The 15,037-nt window shown below is 44.3% G+C and overlaps 1 protein-coding gene across 1 annotated transcript in view; it reads left to right on the forward strand.

Annotated features, from left to right (window-relative positions):
* Positions 1-15,037, forward strand: part of LOC310795371 (splicing regulator ARVCF-like) — a gene marked incomplete at both ends in the record, with an annotated part of 33,329 nt that overhangs the window by 17,257 nt on the left and 1,035 nt on the right. The window contains 10 exons of the mRNA XM_083657404.1: positions 94-211; positions 1,569-1,740; positions 4,544-4,561; positions 4,725-4,796; positions 7,347-7,474; positions 8,226-8,376; positions 9,182-9,374; positions 9,993-10,104; positions 13,875-13,965; positions 14,776-14,852. Coding sequence (XP_083513530.1) covers positions 94-211; positions 1,569-1,740; positions 4,544-4,561; positions 4,725-4,796; positions 7,347-7,474; positions 8,226-8,376; positions 9,182-9,374; positions 9,993-10,104; positions 13,875-13,965; positions 14,776-14,852 — 1,132 coding nt within the window. The remainder of the gene's footprint in view (positions 1-93; positions 212-1,568; positions 1,741-4,543; positions 4,562-4,724; positions 4,797-7,346; positions 7,475-8,225; positions 8,377-9,181; positions 9,375-9,992; positions 10,105-13,874; positions 13,966-14,775; positions 14,853-15,037) is intronic.

The following is a 15,037-nucleotide window of genomic DNA, read 5'->3' on the forward strand; positions in this document are numbered from 1 at the left end:
AGTGTGGCTCTTGCACCATCAAGGGCCAGAATGCTAAAACCTGACTTCATACATGTAGTTTCTCCGTGTTTGCTGACGGAGCTGTTTCTGCAGGAACGTCAGCTCAGATGGGGCAGAGGCTCGACAGAGGCTGAGGGAGTGTGCGGGGCTGGTGGACGCGCTCCTCCATGCTCTTCAGTCAGCTGTTGTCAACAAGGAGACTAACAATAAGGTCACTGAAGCCATCACACTGAGAATATTAACTCAAGAAAAGAAAATCAACCCAAGATCAATTTAATCATATTGTTTGTGGCCATTTTGAGGTCTTTGCACATTATGGTTTCTCTGCTCGTTTTGAGCAGTGAGATGGAGACGCCATCCAACAAGACAAAAAGGTAACAATAACACATACTGGGTGCTCACGGTTATGTAAAGTAGTAAACTCCAGATGAATTCAAGGCACTCGAGAAGTTAAACTGGACAAATAGAACTAAAGAAATGGAAGCCTCTGGAGTCTGGGCTAACTTCAGGCACACTTGAACGGATATAGTTAAAATGTCTTTATTGGTTAGGGCTTATCAAAGTAAAAAAACAACAGATAATCAAAAGGAGAACGTTGACCGGTTTCGACCCACACTGGATCTTCTGCTGGGCGTGGCTGGAAAAAGGAGTAAACCAGAGTGGAATGTTGTGATTCGATTCTTCATATAGGCAGTTAGTGGTCAGGAAGCTAAATTACACCCCAGAACATCACACAATAAATATACAACAAGTAATTATAGAAACACATCAAATCATTATGACTAACTGTAAAGAAGACAAATACCTTCAATAATAATGTACAATACATTTTAATGTTGTCACTAAAGCGATTCATTGCAGGGTTAAAGACATATCCAGACTCCTCAGTCTCAAATAGAGGCAAGCGTAGTCGGGGGCAAAGCTTCACAATAAAGTAATCGGACCGCTTTTAAGGACCTGCAGTAAAAGTTGCTCTTACACCACAGGGATCAGATGCCTGAAGAGAGCTTTAGAGATTGGGTTCAGACTCTGCATTGTGATTATTACAGATTTATTTGCCAAAGAAAAATAACAATTGCATTCGTCCACTTTAACCGAGCTTGTTAGTTGTTTTGTCAATTAAATTCTAATGTTGTAACTTTAATTAAAGTATATATCTGGTATTTGGCTTGATTACTGTATCATTTCTTATGCTGAAATAGTCAATAATAGTCTCTCATTTTCTAATTGCTATAACTCCACTGACATTGCCACTTGTTTCTCAAGCCTCACTGACATTACATCATTTTGGAGTTAATAGCCTGTAAAAGTCAATTGTGTCTGAATGATACATTTAACATTAATTAGATCATTAGCAAAGCGTAGATGGAGTAAGATTCTCAAAACTCTCTGGGATTTCCTTTCCTCCAGGGCATCAGTAGGTAATTAAAAATCTGAAGAGATTGCAGGAAAAGGGAATGAGGGAATTGGCAAACGTCTGTATATTGTGATGCTGTGTATAATCTTCAGTGCGGTATCTTTTTGATTTAAAGTCCCGTCTTCTTCGTTGTTCCTCCTCCTCCTTGCAGTCGGTGGAAAACTGTGTGTGCATCCTACGGAACCTGTCCTACCACGTTCACAAAGAAGTGCCGGGGGCAGAGCGCTTTCAGGAGCAGCCGCGTGCCAACCACCTGCCGCGGCCAGCTGGACAACCCAAGAAGAAGAGTGAGGCTGAATGTTGCGCGGGGAAACGAGCCAAAGGTTGGTAAGCCGTGATAAGTGACACAACACCAGAATAAGCGTTTAGCTGCTGTTGTGTTATTCCAGCGTGATAGCTCAGCGTTATGACAATGGCTTTCTGGGGCTTTCAGATCCAGTCATTACTATCTCTGTGAAGCAACTATCATCCCATTTCACAGGTGGATTCATTTGCGCGCCACCCCCCCCAGCTAATCAAACCCCAATTTGGGAGCATTTATCTGAGCATCTATGAGCCGTTGAGATTTTATCACCCGCCGTAATAATTAGCATCCAAAATTAAGACTTTTTAAAAGTGCTCCATATTTAGTACAACTCCTCCAGCTCAGATCACGAAAGACAGATGCGCCGATAAAGTCGGCCTACACAAGCACAGTGCCTTCAGGGGTTCATTTTCCGCAGCAATCCTATTCTATTTAAAACTCCATTTATTTCTTCCTTCCCTTCCTCTGGCGATTCTCTTGCTCGTTTTCAGTTTCAATTTATTTCTCATATCATATATTAAATAGATACTCTGCCAGCGTGTCTCTAAACTCCACAACGCATCCTCACTCCCGACTCGTCAATTACCGCCGTTCGGTCAAGAGCCGACGTCTCTCAGAGAGCAACGATGCTGGATGTGCCCGATGATGGGGAGGGGTGGGGGGACTGTGGTGGGGGGGGGGACTGTGCTGTGGGTTGACCTGCGCTCTTCCTGGTTTTGGGTTAGGGGCCTGGGCTTGGGGGCTTGAAGACCCCTGGCTCTCAGGAGTCTCCAGGGGCGTTGGAGACCCACTTTTCCCTGGAGATCCCAAACCTAAGACTAACCCTAAGACCACCTACCCAATGCCTAACCCTGACCCTAAGACCACCTACCCTATGTCTAACCCTAAGACCACCTACCCTATGCCTAACCCTAAGACCACCTACCCAATGCCTAACCCTAAGACCACCTACCCTATGCCTAACCCTAAGACCACCTACCCTATGCCTAACCCTAAGACCACCTACCCTATGCCTAACCCTAAGACCACCTACCCTATGCCTAACCCTAAGACCACCTACCCTATGCCTAACCCTAAGACCACCTATCCTATGCCTAACCCTAAGACCACCTACCCAATGCCTAACCCTGACCTTAAGACCACCTACCCTATGCCTAACCCTAAGACCACCTACCCTATGCCTAACCCTAAGACCACCTACCCTATGCCTAACCCTAAGACCACCTACCCTATGCCTAACCCTAAGACCACCTACCCTATGCCTATAACCCTAAGACCACCTACCCTATGCCTAACCCTAAGACCACCTACCCTATGCCTAACCCTAAGACCACCTACCCTATGCCTAACCCTAAGACCACCTATCCTATGCCTAACCCTAAGACCACCTACCCTATGCCTAACCCTAAGACCACCTACCCTATGCCTAACCCTAAGACCACCTATCCTATGCCTATAACCCTAAGACCACCTACCCTATGCCTAACCCTAAGACCACCTACCCTATGCCTAACCCTAAGACCACCTATCCTATGCCTATAACCCTAAGACCACCTACCCTATGCCTAACCCTAAGACCACCTATCCTATGCCTATGACCCTAAGACCACCTACCCTATGCCTAACCCTAAGACCACCTACCCTATGCCTAACCCTAAGACCACCTATCCTATGCCTATGACCCTAAGACCACCTACCCTATGCCTAACCCTAAGACCACCTACCCTATGCCTAACCCTAAGACCACCTACCCTATGCCTAACCCTAAGACCACCTATCCTATGCCTAACCCTAAGACCACCTACCCTATGCCTAACCCTAAGACCACCTATCCTATGCCTAACCCTAAGACCACCTACCCTATGCCTAACCCTAAGACCACCTACCCTATGCCTAACCCTAAGACCACCTATCCTATGCCTAATCCCAACCTGTGGACAGAGCCCCCCCCCCCCCTACATCCTGCAGTGCTGCTCTCAAGAGGGGGCTGCCTTTCTCTCCTGGAACACAGGAGGAACACAGTTAAGGGCTCTTGACCGAACGGTGTTAATTGACGAGTTGGGAGTGAGAATGTGTTGTACTTGACGGCACTACATACAAAAGTCCTGTCACACCGGCGCGCAAGAAAGCATTTCAGATGTGCTTTGCCTGGTTTGTTTTGAGCTTGTCTTGTCTTGGTCTCCGCTCTCCGGCTTGGATCTTACATTTCCCGTCCCTTGTGTGTATGCCTCGCCTCCAGTGAATGTCAAAAACCTCAGCATGCAGGAGCTGGGGTTAGTTTGCTCTGCACAGCTAAATGGAGACCTTCATCTGGGGGAGCTGGGGTTAGTTTGCTGTGCAGAGCTAGAGGGAGACCTTCATCTGGGGGTGCCAGGTTCAAAAATAGGCACATAGTACATGAAGATACAGCAGTTATCTGGTGTAAAAGTCGATGAGTAAGCTATATACTGTACGGTTTGAATTACAGGAAACATAATTACTAGGGCAGCAGCAGTTGTCAAAGCTCTGTGCTGGAAGGAACAACTTAATAGGGAAACTAATGAAGTTAATTAATGAAGTTAATTAATGAAGTTAGAGTTAGAGGCGATCAGTTGGAGTTTTTGGTTGAATCTTTTGTGGCTTTTGATCAATGTTAATGTTTCACCTAATTAAGAATGTCACTCCGAGCCTAAACAATGTAATCACTGACATAGACTACTGTTCTTTCTTTCTTTCTTTCTTTCTTTCTTTCTTTCTTTCTTTCTTTCTTTCTTTCTTTCTTTCTTTCTTTCTTTCTTTCTTTCTTTCTTTCTTTCTTTCTTTCTTTCTTTCTTATTCATCAGAGGAGTGGTTCAGTCAAGGTCAGTCTGCTCATTACTCTATGGCATCAGTGGATAATATTGTGCTTTTGTTGACTATTGTTAAATTAAAAACTAGTGTTTGTGTGCATGTTATGTGTCAATATGCACGTGCGCGCGTGTGCGTGTGTGTGTTCATGCTTCTGTTTATAATTTCAATGTACAGGTTGGAAAAATGGATTTTTGGACAGAAAATACGGTACATTGGATTTACCAAAACGTACAGAACCAATGAAAGGTATATAATATTTGTATTTTTTTGTGATGGTTTCACATAAAACTGCACTGCACTATGCCTTCACTATGCACTATATACCTTTATTTAGTGTTGCAAAAGGCCTATTTAGTTCTTAACATTTGAGAAAGGGGCGTCGGTGGCGACGAATACGTAGATACAAAGTAGCTAGATTATGGAGAACTTCTTACAAAGGTTCAATTATATATTACCGTACTACAATCAGTTATCGGTGTGATGCTATTTTGGTTTGTATGTGTGCTTCTGGCAAAGGCTGAAAGAGAAACCATTTAAATGCAAAGCAGAAGATCAGTGCCTGGCTGCATCTCTTGAGAGGAGAGTTACAATACTGAAGCTGAGTGACCCACCAAGTGACAGACTGATAACATCGACAGCAGCGACGTTGCCTCTGATCATATGAACTGGCGCTGTGATTTGCACAATATGATCCATGTACATTGATATACAGAACCTACTGTTGATATGAGATACAGCATGGCCTACCTATCTTTAAATATTGTTTACATTATTACGATGAAGAATGCAGCTTAATGACTGTCATAAGCAATTGAAACATATGCACATGGCAATCTGGGAACCCAGAGTCTATGTTTTACTCTGGGACAGACCTACCTTTTCCCCCGGCTTCCTGTACAGCGCGCCTCTCCTGCCACCGTCACTTCCTTTCCCGCGTCCGTGCTCCACTGTTTACAGTCTGAATTGCAACTTGCGCTGCGACTTTGCCGATACTATTAGTCACAACAACTACAGCTCCAGTCATTTTCCACTGTTGTTGCAAGATGACTATGAGTTGACGTCTTCTATGCAGAGTGTTTTTGCGTTAACGTTATTAGAAACGGACACGGAAAAGGAAGTGACGGTGGCAGGAGAGGCGCGCTGTACAGGAAGCCGGGGAAAAAGGTAGCTCTGTCCCAGAGTCTATTTTTTAAATAATAATAGACTCTGGGTCAGGCCCGGTTTTACAGGGGTGCAAAAGCACGCATTGCACCCTTATTTTGATTGTCTGCATGCTCAGTTGAAAAGAGTGGTTAAAAAAAAAAAAAAAAAAAAAAAAAAAAGGTAAAATGCATTATTTTTAGTAAAATAACATGTCTAATTTTTCAGGCCACCCGGGTCGGCCCGTGCATGTGCACCCCTTCCTATCTAGGATGCATCCCTAGTCATCTTGTTCTGGAACCGGCCCTGCTCTGAGTTCCCAGATTGCCGTGGCACCCCTGTGCATATGTTTCAATTGCTTATGACAGCTGCATTCTTCATCTTAATAATGTCAACAATATTTAAAGATAGGTAGGCCATGCTGTATCTCATATCAACAGTACGTTCTGTATACCAATGTACATGGGTCATATTGTGCAAATCACAGTGCACCCCTGGTAGAGCGCGTACCATAAAGGCTGAGTCCTTCCCGTGGCCGCCGCGGGTTCAAATCCGACCTGTGGCCCTTAGCTGCATGTCGTCCGCGCCCTCTCTCCCCCTGCCTTTCTCATCTAAGAAAGGTAATATGCCAAAAAGAACAATCTGAAAACATGTGTACAGTGTGTGTGAGCAACGTGACAGAAAATGTCGCCAAGAGACACCATTGGACTCTGCGGTCTGCGCTAGCTGTGAATCAAGCTGGCGTCAGAACAGAGATCAGAGCTGAGCCCTGCATGCCTCCCACGCTTCACACAATATCAATCACAATGACAAGCATGTTACAGCCCAGGTCGACAGGATGATATTGCTTGTGAGCGGTCCAGCAGCACCTCCGCTGGCTGACTGCACACAACTGCAGGAGGTGTCCGCTGACAAACTGAGCAGCACCGTATACACACACACACACACACACACACACACACACACACACACACACACGCACACTGTGAAATACACACTGTGAAATCACTCAACAGATGTGTGTTGTTGACTGAGCTGTCAAATTGGCAACACGTTCCTATTTTGGATCCATTTTTGTTTGATGTTTATGTTACTTCAAAAAATACCATTGATAGTGTGCCATAATGGTTGGGTGACCTATCTAATGATTCATCACACTAATCAAATAACAATATATTGTCTTGTAGGGGTGTCACGATACACTCAGTTCACGATACGATACGATACACGGTATTGGGTTCACGATAACGATACCATACGATATTTTAACAATATTTTTTTGCGATCGATTTGTAAGTTGAGGGGGCATCCTCCACGCTCATTTGAGTCATTTTCATCATTTTCATCCCTCCGTGACTGTAACGTCCCTCGTCTGTTCAAACAAAGCAATGAAAAGGAGAGCGAGCATGCAATCAGATGCAGATCAGTGCCACCATGTTCGGCTTCTTTTTCTCGCCATATGAGATTTCATCTCAACATATTGTCACGTTTTGATATGGCGATATATCGTGGGACGATATATTGTGACATCCCGAATTGTCAGTCATCATCAGTTATTGATGGTGATGCCTGGGCTTTTGCCACAGCTTGAGGTTTAGTGAGACGTGCCCCTGACCTGACCTGACTGTCTCCTGCCTGTGTCTGCTGTGTCTGAAGGCCTGGATCTGCTGTACCAGCCCGAGGTGGTGCGGCTCTACCTGTCTCTCCTCACTCGCACTCAGAACCAGAACACCCTGGAGGCTGCTGCTGGAGCGCTGCAGAACCTCGCCGCAGGCCACTGGGCTGTGAGTGCAGACCAACAGCTGTGTGTGTCTGTGTGTGTGTGTGTGTGTGTGTGTGTGTGTGTGTGTAGGTGTGTGTGTGTGCGACACATGTGTGTGTGTGTGTGTGTGTGTGTGTGTGTGTGTGTGTGTGTGTGTGTGTGTGTGTGTGTGTGTGTGTGTGTGTGTGTGTGTGTGTGTGTGTGTAGGTGTGTGCGTGTGTGTGCGTGTGTTCCTGTTCTTGTTTGCCGTTTCTGCAAAGTGAGGGTCCAATCACTAGGGGTGGGAATCACCAGATGCCCACGATACGATACTAAAACGATACTTGAGTCACGATACGATAGTATTGCGATATTGCGATATGCTCGTATTGCGATCTATTGAATATTGCGATATTTCGATATATTGTCACTCCTAACTCCTTTTCCTACCTTTTCCTTGACCTCACCGGAAGTAAAACATGCAGTGTTTTTTTTTGTTTTGTTTTTGTTTTTGCCCCACATGTAGGCTACGCTTCTCTGGACTCAATACGCCACTGCAGGCGCGGACTGCACCATCGGGCGCTTCGGGCAGATGCCCGGTGGCCTGGCATGGCCTGCAATTTTTTATTAGTATTATTATTTTTTAATATCGATACTTGGCGTCCAGATATCGATACAATATCATCAGGCAAAATATCGCGATACTATGGTGTATCGTTTTTTCCCCACACCCCTACCAATCACCTAAGTGAAACATCAGTTAGCTGTTGTGCTTTTGTGTTTGTGCCCCCTAGTGGTCGAGCTACATCCGGGCCACCGTCAGGAAGGAGAAAGGCCTTCCTATTCTGGTGGAGCTGCTGCGCTCAGATGGCGACAAAGTGGTGCGAGCCGTGGCTATCGCTCTCCGTAACCTGGCCATCGACCGACGGAATAAAGACTTGATAGGTAATTGGACTTGTAACTCTTCTTCTTCTCCCCTTACCTAAACCTTAACCTAACCCTAACCTTAACCTAACCCTAACCCAAACCTTAACCTAACCCTAACCTTCCTTAACCTAACCCAAACCTTAACCTAACTCTAACCTTCCTTAACCTAACTCGAACCTCATCTGCTTTTTCCAAACTGGGGACACATCTTTTGTCCCCCAATTGGACAAGCCGTCCCCAATTAAATCTGAAGTCTGCACTTCAGGGTGAATAACACCAGAGTCCCCAAGGTCACTGGAAGATATAAAGGACTGGATAGAAGGTTGAGGATCTGCAACCTTTGTAGAGACGAGTATCATGTTTTGTTTGAATATAAGCATATTGAATTATCGAGAAAGGTTCTTGCCTAAGTATTACTTAAATCGGCCATCTGTTGAAACTGATCTCATCAGATAAGCCAAAAGTCATTTGTAAACTAGGTGTCTTTTTGAAGCCAAAAGTCATTTGTAAACTAGGTGTCTTTTTGAAGCCAAAAGTCATGTGTAAACTAGTGTCTTTTTGAACAATGTCCTGCCTTTGTTATATGTGTTGTGCTTTAGCCAAGCTGCGCTATTGTTTTGTTGTTGTTATTGTATGTCTTGTTTGTGCTCCATACCATGTAATCATGGTCCTAAGTCACATCAATAAAGCAATGCAAATGAAATGAATGGAATTTGCCTCACACACACACACGCGCACACACACACACACACACACACACACACACACACGCACGCATGCATGCGCACATTGAATTTGCGATGTTGCCTCCCTCTCGTTACAGGTAGCTATGCTATGCGGGACCTAGTCAGTAATCTCCCGTGTGGGCAGCAGCGGCCGGCCAAGAACCTGGAGGGCGACACGGTGGTGTCCATCTTGAACACCATCCATGAGATGATCACAGACAGCCCAGAGAACGCCCGTGCTCTCATACTGGGTCACGCCATTCAGAAGCTGGTAGCCATCAACAAGACGAGGTAGAGTTTATAATAGTCTTCCAACTTAAACATAACCCTTACCCTTCCACACAAAACAGTAGAATAATAGAATATATTCCGAAGAGAATGCACGAAGAAAAACCTGGAGCAAATATATGTATGTATAGATTGATTGGTTCTCAAATGTTTTCACATGAAGGACCCGTAAACTGACCGAAAATTAACCACGGACCGCCATTTGATAATAAGATTGATGCTTTTACATGTTTTATTACCGAAAGTGTATAACACCCATGACCAAAATAGTCATTGTGTTAATTATGAATGGAATTATAGCTAAAATAAATTACCTCCCTTTTTGCTGGGGACCCCCTTGAACCCCCTCAAGGACCCCTGGGGGTCCCCGGACCCCTATTTGAGAACCACCACATTAAACTATCATTTAAAAGCCAAAACAAATGTAGTTAAAGTCTCAGAGACTATATATATTTTGTATATACTCCTGTCAATCTCAGGGTACCGGTAATCACAGAATTATTCTATTTTATTCAACATGGTGCTCTACTATTTTACACTTACTGCAGTGTCTAATGTGTGTCTTGTCAGCCAATCAGCACATGAGACACTTACTGCAGTGTCTAATGTGTGTCTTGTCAGCCAATCAGCACGTGAGACCAAGGCCGCTGCCCATGTGCTTCAGACGGTGTGGGGCTACAAGGACCTGAGAACCCATCTTTACAAGGCAGGCTGGAACAAGAGCCACTTCAAGGTTATTCTCTTATTCCTGTTTCCTGTTCTCACTGTTTACTCACATTTCCTGACCATTCAACACACACAAAAACATACACATTTACAGATCAGCAAACATAGTGAGTGCCGCAACTCATTGTTTGTTTTGCCTTCATAATCGAGTTCATTTAATGATCTTATAATTAACATTCAAATCATTTTTCTTAAAACGAGAGAAAAAAATCTGCCAATATGGGGTAAGATACCTTGTGTCCATCTGTGTCTAATGCAGTTTCATTTGTTTCGTGAATTTTCTGGAAATGTGCGTCAGTATCTTGAAACAAGTCAGAATCAGGCAGATCACTGCACTACTAAGAAGACAATGAAACAAGTGAAATGATCTAACCCCATCATTGGCATTTTTTTCCCGTTTGTTTTAAGAAAATTAAGAATGAGGGGGCCACGGTGGCTCAGTGGTAGAGCTGTCGCCTCACAGCTAGAAGGTCCTGGGTTCGATTCCCACCTGGGACGCTGTGAGCGCTGAAGGAGTGCGTGCCCGTCGTCCGCATGTCCTCGAGTGCCCACCGCCCGGGTGGGGTCGTCAAAAGGGCCTTTCTGTGTGGAGGTTGCATGTTCTCCCCCCGTGCCCCCTGGGGGTTTCCTTCATATAGGAACCTCTCACCAAAACATGCAATATCCTGGTCGCTGAAGTGGTTCCTCCTCTGGTCATTCGGGGGGCGCCTGTTCGGAGGGAGGGGAACTCGTTGGAATAGCGTGATCCTCCCACGTGCTATGTCCTACTGGTGAAGCTTCCCCTGTCAGGTGAAAAGAAGCGGTTGGTTACTGCCCATGTCTCGGAAGAAGCATGGAGCCAGTTTCGGCTCTCCCCAAATCGGCAGAGGGTGGAGCAGCAACCAGGATTAAAAAAAAGAAAAAGAAAAGGCACTAATGGGGGATAAAAATGGGATAAGAAAATTAAAGGAACACTCCGCCCATTTTCAACCAGCTTTGTATCATTAGAACATCAGTAGTATATCAGAAAACTGTAAACAGTTTTGAAGTCTGTCATTTAATTTGAGAGTTATTGAGTGTTAAAGTGTGGACCAGTGACATCACTGGTCCACACTAACTCAAATTAATAACTCATTAACTCAAATCAACTCTCAATAACTGTCAAACTAGATGAATGATGAATAGTTTGACAGTTATTGAGAGTTGATTTGAGTTAATGAGTTATTAATTTGAGTTAGTGTGGACCAGTGATGTCACTGGTCCACACTTTAACACTCAATAACTGTCAAATTAAATGACAGACTTCAAAACAGTTTACAGTTTTCTGATATACTACTGATGTTCTAATGATACAAAGCTGGTTGAAAATGGGCGGAGTGTTCCTTTAAGAATGTATTACTTAATTATTAATTTTTTTTTGCAGTGTGCACCTGGCATCAACATATGCCCAGTTCAGATGGAAATGTAACTTGTCAGAGTAGGGAAAAGCAATAGAAGGGAATCTGTGTTTTATTAACACGTTAATTGCCAACAACGAGTTGAGTCGTCAAACACAATCCAGCTGTTCACTGCCACCGACGAGTTGAGTCGTCAAAAAAAATATATATTTTTTTTTGACGGTGCAACGTGGATCAATGCCCCCCGCGTCTCCTATGGAGATATTGGAAGTATTGAATGTGTATAATCTATTTTACCGACCAGCTAGGTGGCGACGGTCCTCTCCCGACAGATATAAAGTCAACCAAAAGCAGCCGCCTCCCGCGGCTGCTTCCTCCAAGGAAGGAAATCAAGGAAATGGCTTGGCGATTTTACAGTCAGAAACGAACGAGCCTCATTCTCATACTGTAGTGGGGGGTGGGGGTTTCCTGAAATGGACTGTGTGGCTACTGTCCATGGTGGGCAGCATAAAGCCTAGAGTCGCACGGGGCTTCATCGGGGCTCTCAAACCCAAGAGACGAGTGAGACCTACAGTATCCACACTCGCTGCCAGGGAGGCAGGCTGCTCAAACTCCCTGCCAGGCTTCCAGCAGCAGAGCACTCACTTGTGACAAACGCAGGCTGAAAGCCACTAGACACGCCCACGGAGGGAGGAGTTGAAGGAGAGGGCGTTCGGAACTATATTGTTTGGATGTCTGATCTCTCACTGATGCCAAAAATAAATGGTTAAAGTGACTGTTCTGCGTGTTTGATTGAATTTCACAAAACTGCGATTATCTCAGCTTCCTGTCTCACACGCTAAAACCATGCTGTACTCAACGGCTAATATCTACATAACTACTAACTCTACAAACTAACTCTTTTAGACAGAGAAAGCACACATTCTATTAGTACTTTTGTGAACTTTGTGTTGACAAACTCCAAGCAGAAAAGAATCCTCGGCTCTTGTAAAATGAGCCAGAATCCTCAAAAAAACGGCTTGGCAAAAGCTACCTACAGCAACAACAAAAAACGGCTGGCAGTCAATGTGTTAAGAAAAGTGATATTATTTCATTGTCATCTGTGTAATTTGATGCAGCCAAATCATCACACACAATCTGGATACGAGATGCACGTCAACGCCAGGTGTGATCGGGACCAATGACTCTAAACTCATATATCTTACACCTGGCGCAGGGCTTGGCAAAACGCAAATGCAAGTGTCATTGGTACCTTACACCCCTGCACTTGTTAATTTAACGCCGCGTGCCCAAGCCAGCAAAATAGCAATTGGCTTTGGCCACCGTCTGTGCGCCCGGGGGTGTGTCCGTCTTAAAAGGAGGTGTGTTGGAGCACATTGCTGACGCATCGATATTTCCAGGCTTTGGAAAGCGCTTGCCTTTTTAGACCATTTGGCTCGTAGCCTTTGATTGACAGGTGGTGCTGGAAGCATGCTTGGCACGGGGAAATGTTGGTCGGGACTTTGTGGATAGGGGAGAAGTAGATTGACAGAAATCGGTGGAGAATTGGACATTGCAGAGGAGTTTAATGGGGTCTGTTCAGATGTGCATTCTGGTTTTTTGCTGTGGCATGTGTGTCCCCCTCTCTCTCTCTCTCTCTCTCTCTCACACACACACACACACACACACACACACACACACACACCAAGATTAATCATTTATTTATTTTGCGCTGTCCGTGGTGCTGAAAGGGGCACACAGGAGAGACCTGTAACTAATAGGCACATCGGCAAATCGTGTTTACCATTGATTTTTTTTGTTTGCTAAAATTTTTTATATGGATTTAGGGACTGTTTCAAACTATGTTTTTCGAATAAATGTGGACATTTGAACTGTCCAAGCCAATAATGTATGCACAGAGCACAGTGCTCTCCGTGGTGCTGTTGTTCTCTCTGTGTGTGCAGAAAGCAGAGTTTATGGGGATAGAGGCTTAGAGGTAATGCAATGATATTATTATCAATACATCAATGTGTGTTGATATACTGAGTAGAAATAAGCAGTATTCAGACTCCAAACTTTTAGGCTATTACATGTAGCCTACTGTAAGTGACACAAACATGCTGATTTCACTCTCGCATTTCGCAGCCGCACTTAAAGGGAATGAGAGATGACATGTTCTGCCCAAAACACACCTCTGAATAATTCCGGTAATTAACCCAGAATTCGCTCCGTTAAATTAGGACAATGGACTTGGCCCCACCTCCAAATGCGTCAGCGCCCGTGCGTTGAAGTCATGCGCCACCACTCTCAAATTAGGGCCCGTTCATGATCTCATATGTCACATCCAAAATAAAGACTATTATGAACATAATTGTATTCTCGCTGTCATACAGTCGTGTGTATTTCCTTTCCCCTCTCAAAGCCCACGACTACGGGAGCGACTAAGAAATCCAAGAGTGTGAAGCAAGGATGCAACGATGACATCACACTGCCTCTCATGGAGAAAAACCAAGGTCAGCAAACCACCGCATCGTGCGTTTTCCCAAGAGGTTATGTACGCCCATCAGATGAACGAGAAACCTATCCTGTAGCACACAGTGAACAAGCCCATTAAAACATACGCAGATTTTTTTTGGTCATGTGGGAAACAAATTTAGAAATGGACATTTTGGAGTCCCACCTCATATTCCTGTGAAACATAGCCCTAAAGCACTGATGTGCTGCCAAGGTAATCAGTGCACAGACAGCCTGAATAGACTCTAGCCAGGGGCATGACCGACTCACGCTCCACCAGTCACATTTCATTTTTGAACATTATTTTAAAAGGGCATCTACTTCCAGCGTTAAGAGCAACCTCCAGCGTCCCAGACTGTGATACCCCAAGTGAGCCACTAACACAGGGTTTCTCTCTATAGGCCACCTTATAATGGAGAACGGTTCCTTCGGGGCACCCCTAATCTTGAACAAAAATAGCTCTTTTTGAAGTATGAATGAATTTGAGGGCAAAAACATCTTTTGGAAAATGTGTTTTGTTGCCTGAAAGCGGCATTACGTGCTATATATATATATATATATATATATATATATATATATATATATATATTATGATGCTTTATAGAGGATACTAGTTATCATGTCAAGTGCGTGGCTCAGAACAAATTGTTAGATGTTTCACGGGCTTTCTTTGGATCATTTGTTGCAGTATTTGCTTTTGAGCTTTTTTCCTTTTTTGTTCTTTCTCTCTATTCCTAACACTCTTTGATACACCTTTGCCATTATTGTCTGTTACTAATATTTTCTTTATTATCATTTTCCCCTCACAGATGTATACTCCACCTTAGAGCAGAGTGATAGAGTAGGAGATGGAAAAGGGCCCATGGTGGAGAGAGAGACTCTCCAGGTAATCTTCTAATTGGATGCACTGAATAGAGAGGCAAAGTGGACACGTCACTTCCTGCTTCAGCACTGTACCAGAGATTTTCATCCGCCATTTATTTTCCCATAGACATTTCGTAAAATGCTTGTAAAATAGTTGTACTTCATCGACCCAAACGGTTCAGCTAACACTATAATCGGGAGAGACCA

Source organism: Poromitra crassiceps, assembly GCF_964638095.1.
Source record: "Poromitra crassiceps genome assembly, chromosome: 21".
In the NCBI taxonomy this organism is placed as follows: Eukaryota; Metazoa; Chordata; class Actinopteri; order Beryciformes; family Melamphaidae; genus Poromitra; species Poromitra crassiceps.